The 8,780-nt window shown below is 33.0% G+C and overlaps 1 protein-coding gene across 1 annotated transcript; it reads left to right on the forward strand.

The window, feature by feature from the left end:
- csrp2 (cysteine and glycine-rich protein 2) lies at window positions 1-8,754 on the forward strand. Its single transcript, XM_051107424.1, has 6 exons — window positions 1-145; window positions 1,367-1,489; window positions 3,210-3,378; window positions 4,724-4,853; window positions 5,463-5,556; window positions 7,513-8,754. The coding sequence occupies exons 2-6, from the start codon at window positions 1,378-1,380 to the stop codon at window positions 7,587-7,589; spliced, it is 582 nt and encodes a 193-aa protein (XP_050963381.1). The 5' UTR covers window positions 1-145; window positions 1,367-1,377; the 3' UTR covers window positions 7,590-8,754.
- Window positions 8,755-8,780: the final 26 nt, after the last annotated feature.

Consider the following 8,780-nt stretch of genomic DNA (forward strand, 5'->3'; position numbering starts at 1 on the left):
GCAGGTTTGTGTGTGTGTTTAAAAAAACACTCCTCCTTTTCTTCCTCTATAATTTCGTGATGACATTCCAGCCTGTTTGCTGAAGTTCACTGGAGCTCACACTGGAGTAGTTTGGGAATCTGCTGGAAAACACGTGAAAACTCAGGTAGGAGAGTTTTAAATAGCATGAATTTAATTATTGAGCCTAAAATACGTTTTATACTATATATCAAGTGCATGCTTCTGGAGGTGTTTTTCTCAAAAGCTGGATTAAAAGTTAGGCAAAAATTAACCAGAAGTTCATTTACAGTGTGTAAATGTGTTTTCAGATATTTAGGTATTAAAATAAATACATTCATTTGCTATAATACTTAAAATTGACACAATGTAAGACAAAACATCAGAAAAGAAGCGCTGCTTTATATTTATTTCTATTTGTTGCTTACTTAATATTTACGTTTAACGTTTAGCACCTACCTATTTGATATTTACCTAGGAGTTAAAATGTATATAAACATGCAAACGGAGCAAATGTTCTTTGTCCATAAATGTGCCATTTGCATGCTTGGTGCAATTCATTTTCCTAAACGTTTCGATGCACTTACCATAAAAAGTTATACTGCAGACCATATCATGTTCATATTATTTATTATCCATTATGTTAGTGTTCATTGGTATTATCATGCATTTATGACTTTTTTTTTTAATGTCCTCAGATGCACACTTAATATAAATAGAAACCTTCATATAAAGACACGTGCATGCATTCACACATGGATATTGATGTTGGTTTTAAGGAAACTCTGAGGCTTTGAGATGCTTGTCTTCCCTCATGTCTGGACATGTGTTCAGTCTGTAATCACTCTTTTCATGCTTCATATTCGTTTATTCATTTTCTGAGTCCTGATGTCATTGTACAGAGAACAGCTCATGTTTTCCTGGAGAGCTGAAGCGATGAGGTTTATGAGCGCTTAGCCATTTTATTTGAATATTGTTGGAGAGGTCTGATATCATTTTAATTTGACTAGAACAACTGAACACATTGAAATGACCCTTTGCTGTTTTATGACTGTTTTGCCTTTTGCTTCCACACATTGTCTTTTTAACAAAAGACTCACTGGCTCTATTTGAGTCTCCATTGTCTTGTAGCTCCTGGTGGTCTTGTGTGTTTTGATGTTGGGGTCTCCAGACGTCTACAGGGTGTTTACTGTCTGTAGTTTGCCTTTATTAGCGCAGACGGGTGAAGTGGGTTTTTATGGAAATGTAATGTCTCAGTATGTATGTAGCACACCTGGACATTTTCCTTGACCTTTGAACTTTTGCAGGATGGTTTGAAAGTTTAAAGCTGTGCTATTCAAGAGTTAATTTTTATTTCGTGTCTTCATAGTTTTTTTTATCATGCCAAACTGGGGTGGAGGAAATAAATGTGGCGCCTGCCGCGGGACGGTGTATCACGCTGAAGAGGTCCAGTGTGACGGGAGGAGCTTTCACAAGTGCTGCTTCCTTTGCAGTAAGTAAAACAGAAAAACAATTCGCTGTTCAGGGGGAAGCTCATGATAATAGGTTCAGGCTACAATTCACCCAAAAAAACAAAAAACAAAAAAATTAAGCAATGCATGAAAATTAAGCATGTTTTCCCTCTAAATATTCTTTTTTATTTTATTTTATTTTATTTTAATCTCACAATAACATGTCCAGGTCAAACTCCCCAAAAAATCGAAGGGAAAAAAAACGCTTATGTTTTGCACAACAAAAACAGAGTTTTTATGTTCATGACGTGGCATGTTTTCCGCCTAAATTTATTTTATTTTATTGTATAATTGTATGAATGTACACATTTAATTTAATTTTATTTTATTTTATTCTAGTTATTCTAGTCTATTCTTAGTTCTGATAAATAATAAATAAATCTGCAAATGTATACTTAATGGTTATAATCATATAAAATATAAAACTGTATATAAATATTAAGGATTAATATTTACAAAATGTTGCTTCATTTATTTTATTTTATTTTATTGTATTTTTATTTTATTTTATTTTATGTGTAATGGCCATTAGTTACGATGGTGATTCACATTACTTGGAAAAAAAAAAAATTAAAATAAATAAATAAGTAAATAATAAATTAATCTGCAAATGTGTACTCAATGTTTATAAGAATATACAATATAAAAATGTATATAAATATAAAAATGCTACTTATTTTATTTTATTTTATTTATTTATTTTAATTAATTTTTTTGTAATGGCCAGTAGTTTCGTTGGTGTTTCACATTGCTGAAATAAATAAATAATTAAATAAATAAATCAGCAAACGTATAGTTAATGGTTATAAAATTATAAAAATGAATATAAATGACTATATAAATGCTGTTGCAAAAATGCATTACTTAAAATCCTTTAAATGGGCTTAATTTTCTTAAAGCAAAATATAATTCTTTGGAATTTGAAGTTGCGTATGAACAGATTTTGCGACAGCTAAAATTAAAAATAAAAAATAAATTAAAATATTAAAATGTATCTATATTTTTCTGACTTCATTTGCTCTGTAGTGACCTGTCCAAACACCAGTGCTGTAATTATTAAAAACTCTGAGCTGTTTTTGCGAGATCTCAGTATGGCTGAACGCACATGCTTCACATTAGCGCTTTGCTACCAAAACGACAAAAACAATGCAGCCCACATGAGCGGTGTTTATTTGCCGTGAGCCACAAAAGCCATTCTGTTCCGAACGAGACGATGAGTTAATGAGCGCTGAAAGCCTGTCTCTCCATCTGTGTTTTCACCACATTTCCTCTGTGACTAAAGTTTTTAATCGACTGCAGGAGCTTGCTGGTCAAACGTGGACAGTCACCTGATGTATTTACAGGATATATAGCAAGAATGACGGAGTTCAGAGATGTTTTGCACAGCTGAATGAATAGTAAAGGGCGTTAACCTCCCTGCTGTGGAATCATGTTTGTTTCTCCATCATCACAATGTCCCATACTAAGCCAAAGTCAGCTGACAAAACAGAGTCAGAATCACATGATATTGCATTCTAGTCTCTAATCATAGGGTTAAAATGTTATGTTATTACTCATACTTTGAGTTAAAGGTTTGTTTAAGTCTCTAACTCAAACGAGAGATGTGTTATTCCTGTTGCATTGCAGCAGTGAGTTTTGCATGGGGAAAAAGCACTTCTTTTTCTTAATAAAATGTTAAAATCAGTGTTTTCTCTCCTCCAGTGGTCTGTAGAAAAGGGTTAGACAGCACCACATTGGCCATCCACGACCAGGAAATCTACTGCAAGTCGTGCTACGGTAAAAAGTACGGCCCGAAGGGATACGGCTACGGTCAGGGAGCAGGAACGCTCAATATGGACCGCGGCGAGAGACTGGGCATCAAACCAGAAGAGTAAGCTTTTGCATTTTTCTTTGTTGTTCATATGGTGAATATACTATATTGTACACTATAACTATATTATAATGTAGTTGGTGTAAAATAGTGAATGCTATGCACATAATTTATTGCATATGTGTTCATCAAATGTTTGGAATAAAAAATAATGATCTTTTTCTCATCAAGGGTGCATTTATTTGATCAAAAATACAGAAAAAAATGAAATATTATTTTAATTTGAATTTTATGCTTTCTATGTGAATATATTTAAAGAAATAATTTATTCCTGTGATGCAAAGCTGAATTTTCAGCATCATTACTTCAGTCGTCAGTGTCACATGATCCTTCAGAAATCATTCTAATATGCTGATTTGCTGCTCAAGAAACATTTCTGATTATTAATGCTCAAATCTACTTCATATTTTTGTGGAAACCATCATCTTTTAGGATTATATATACATATATATATTACTGCAAAAAAAATCAAATAAAATTAAAAAATAAAATAAATAAATATTAAAAACTGCAAACATATAGTTATGGTTATAAAAATATTAAAATTAATATAAACAATTATATAATTGCTGTTGCAAAAATGCAGTGCTTAAAATCCTTTAAATGGGCTTAATTTTCTTAAAGCAAAATATTATTCTTTGGAATTTGAAGTTACAATCTGGACAGATTTTGTGAAAGCATTTTTTTTAAAATTAAAAGTAAAATTAAAAATAATTATTCTCACCAAGGCTGCATTTATTTGATAAAAAATACACAAAAATAATAAAATATTATCTTAATTAGAATGATAGAAATATTATCTTAATGCTTTCTATGTGAATATATTTAAAGAAATAATTTATTCCTGTGATGCAAAGCTGAATTTTTAGCATCATTACTCCAGTCTTCAGTGTCACATGATCCTTCAGAAATCATTCTAATAAAAAATGAAAATTCAGCTTTGCGTCACAGGAATAAATTACATTTTATAAAATATTCAGATAGAAAATGGTTATTTTAAATTGCAATAATATTTCACAAATTTACTGTATTTTTGATCAAATAAACGCAGCCTTGCTAAGCACAAAATCATAATTACTCCAAACGTTTCATCAGCCGTGTATTATTATAAGACTCCTGGTGGATTTTGTAAAGTCATTTAGTTCTGGAAGCAAATCCGTGCTCTGGTGTGTTCTGGCTCGCCGTCAGGTGATTATTGTTATGAAAGAATCTATTATGTAAGCGGAGCTCCTGTACAGACCGCAGGCGCCCTCTTCATACTGACCCGGCACAAAGCGGCTCATTCAGGGCCCTTCGTTAGGCTGCGCTCCAGAAAACAGCATCTGACCTCTCTGTCTCCTACCAGAACACAAACTCACCGACCCACCACCAACCCAAACCCGTCCAAGTTCGCGCAGAAGTTCGGCGGCTCGGAGAAGTGCGCGCGCTGTGGAGAGTCTGTGTACGCCGCCGAGAAGGTGATGAGCGCTGGGAAGGTGAGACGATTAAAGTGCTAGAATCTGACCTGGATCTTAAACACATTTAAGTCAACATCAGTGTTTACTTTCTTCATGCTTCATGCTAGTATCACTGCACATTAATGTAATGCGTTGATACAGTAATAATAGCAAACAGTTTCCAATTACACACACTCGAAGAAATTATTTTAATATTTAGAAAATGAAGACTACTGTTATTACTTGTGCGTTATGCATAACTGATCAGATGTGCATCATAGTTTCTCTTTTTGTTGCGATCTCACACACAGTAACATCACCTGTATTATACACGCTTGAGTCACCGGGTTCAAAAGTTTTAACACACATTTCCACAAACGTCACCGGGTTCAGGAGTTCACCTCAAGTTTACAGCGACTCCATTGACACTTTCTTTGTCTTCATGAGGGTTTGCAGATGCTTGTACAGATCTACTGCCAAAAAACCTCTTCAGCAGATCCGAGTGTAAATCCTTCCGTCCAGTTTCTGTCTCTCTGGGTTTAATCAGCAGGAAGTCATGAGCACTGTATGATGTCAGTTGGTTACACTCATCTTTTCTTTGTCTGAGCTTCATGACAGCATGGTTTTCTTCTCGTGTGTGTCTTCCAGCCGTGGCATAAAAACTGCTTTCGCTGTGCCAAATGTGGGAAGAGCTTGGAGTCGACCACTCAGACGGAGAAAGATGGAGAAATCTACTGCAAAGGTGAGATTTTATGTAGAGTTTAATTGGGTTTGACAAAGCTGATCTAAATGGTCACTGTAATAGACAACATAAAAGAGACAGTGCATGCAGAAATTAAAATTTACTGTTAATTTAAGGCCAGTAAAGAAGATTTTTAGCTGAAACTCTGGATGAAATGTCAATGGCAAAAGTCAATGGCTATTGTCACTTTAAGAGTCAAAAAAAAGCATATCAGGCAACAAAAAATGAATACCCGTGACTCCTGATGATATATTGAGGTCTTATGAAGTGAAACGATCAGTCTGTGCAAGAAACTGAACATTATTTACATCCCAGAGCCTCTGGCAAATGTCCCACAGTGATGTCTGGTTCATGAATGAATCATTCGTTTGAACTGATTCTTTTTAAAGAACTAGTTGAATCAGTTCACCAGATTCGCACTGAACCATGAATGTAGGTGATTTTTTTTCTGTAGAGGAACACTAAATAATATATTTAGCTCAAAGCGTGGTCCTTGGTGATTCATACAATGCAAGTCAATGGCTACCATCACTTTGCGAGTCAAAAAAGCACATACAGAAAACACAAAACTAATTCCCATGGCTTCTGATGATATATTGAGGTCTTATGAAGTGAAACAATCAGTCTGTGCAAGAAACTGAACATTATTTACAACCTTTTTAAAGAACTAGTTGAATCAGTTCACCAGATTCAAACTGATTTTTTTGTTTTTTCTTTGGAGGAACATTAAAGAATATATTTCACTCAAACTGTGGTCCTTGGTGATTCATACAATGCAAGTCAGACAAAAAAAGCACATACAGAAAACACAAAACTAATTCCCATGGCTATGATATATTGAGGTCCTGATTCATTATTTACAACTCAGTGCCTCAGGTAAGCGTCCTAGAGTGATGTCTGGTTCATGAATGAATCATCCATTTGAACTGATTCTTTTTAAAGAACTAGTTGAATCAGTTCACCAGATGCGAACTGAACCATGAATGGATGAACCGTGAATTATTACCTGTAATCTAGAGCCTCAGACAAACGTTCCAGAGTGATGTCCGGCTCATGAACGAATCATTCATTTGAACTGATTCATTTTGATGAACTAGTTGAACTGGTTCATCAAGTTGGACTGAATCATCAGAAACAGTTCATGGCTCAAACCAACACAGATCTACAAGATACTCGATCAAATCTCACTTTCAGACATTCACTCCGACTCAAAATGAGTCAAAATATCGGATCCTATGATGAATGATTCATTCATGTTAGAGTTCCTCTAACAGTCACTGAACTGAAGAAATGGTTTGACCCGACTTGGATTCACTTTATATGCGTTAGACATGTAAAACTTCACATCATAATTGGGTGCTTTAATCATATAAATGTGTAATTTGTCTGAGGCTCATTTCGCTTCATAAGACGTCAATATATCATCAGGAGTCACAAGTATTCATTTTGTTTTGCCTGTATGTGCTTTTTTTGACTCTCAAAGTGATGGTAGCCACTGACTCGCATTATATGAATTAACAAAGACAATGATTTTAGCTAAAATCTTCTTTACTGTTCTACTGAAGGAAAAAAAAAAATCACCTACATTGAGTGAATTGACAGAAAATGTTCATTTAATTGGCAAACTGTCCCTTTAAGATTCAGAATAAACTGTAATATTCAATAAAACATCCTGGCCAGACTCTCAAGCCACAGTGTTTGTTTGTTTGTCTGTTATATACATACCTGATGTTTCTGATAACAGAAAATGACATCAAAACAGATGCTGAATAACTAGATTAACCAGAAACTCTTGGATGATTACGATCAAGAGTTAACGTTTAGTCTTCTGTAATGACGCAACATCTGAACTTTCTGACCTCTCTGAGCAGTGACAGTGAAAGCTCATCATTTTTGAAGGTAACCTTTGTCTTTATCTACATTTGTGCTTAATTCGTCATTGTTTCTGTTTTTCAGCATGTTATGCAAAGAACTTCGGACCCAAAGGATTTGGATACGGTCAGGGAGCAGGAGCTCTGGTTCACGCTCAATGATAGTCTGGACTTTGTACGTTTCTTTACTATTATAACACAGTTGTTACTAATTTCAAAAGAAGAAAATTATTATTTTGCATAAAGAATGAAATGAAATGCCTCTAAAAAAAGGGTTTGTTTTCCTTAAGTATATGAGTCATTATTTTTTCACCATTTGCATAAATTACAGGGTGTTAATTGTTCATAGAGGACCATTAAGAGTTATATTTTCATTGCAATTAGGCACATTTCCCCCCCCTAAATTCTCATTACTATTAATGCAAATCATTGATTTTTTTTTTTATTTCTAAATATAAATCATTGATTTATTTATTAAAATCATTTAAATAAATCATTGATTATTTATATTAAATAATGTAATATATTTCATATGAATTATTTCATATAAAATTACTTTATATAATATTGTATATTTTTATGAAACAATACTGCATTACAGTAATGAGAGAAAAATGTACCAATATTAAGAAAATTTCCAAAAAACAAAAACAAAAAACAAAACAAAAAAAGGTCCTAAAATAAAAATTAAGTTAATTTTCTTCATGCAAAATATTTGAACACTTAGTTAATTGTTGTTAGAGGACCATTAAGTTACATTTTCATTGCAATTAGGCACATTTTCTCCCAAATTTTCATTACTATTAATGCAAATCAATCATATATATATATATATATATATATATATATATGATGTATATATGATGTACCAATTCTTTTTTTTTTTGTATTTCCAAAAATGATGGTCCTAAAATAAAAATTGAGTTAATTTTCTTTATGCAAATTTTTTTAACACTTTACAGAGAGGACCATTAAGTGTTATATTTAAATTACCATAGTGTAAAAACATTTTAAAAATACACTTAAATTAAATAATAACACTTTTAAAAACCTGTATTACAATAATGAGAATTTGGGAAAATGTCACAATCTTTCAAAAAATGGTGCTAAAAAAATAAGGTTAATTTTCTTTATGCAAAATAATTTTTTTAAAACTTTTACTGATGTTAATGCTTCACAGAGTTGTCATTGTACGAGCATCTACATTTAGTAAATACATGTTCAATGTAAAATAAACAGTTGTTTCAGTCCACTTTGCTTCTGTAGTGAAAACTAACGCAGGCCTTTCACCTTCAAATGTTTTATTAATAAAGCCATTAAAATTGAACCATGCCCAATAAGTTACATCTGAAG

The sequence above is a fragment of the Labeo rohita genome, chromosome 4, assembly GCF_022985175.1.
Source record: "Labeo rohita strain BAU-BD-2019 chromosome 4, IGBB_LRoh.1.0, whole genome shotgun sequence".
Lineage (NCBI taxonomy): Eukaryota > Metazoa > Chordata > Actinopteri > Cypriniformes > Cyprinidae > Labeo > Labeo rohita.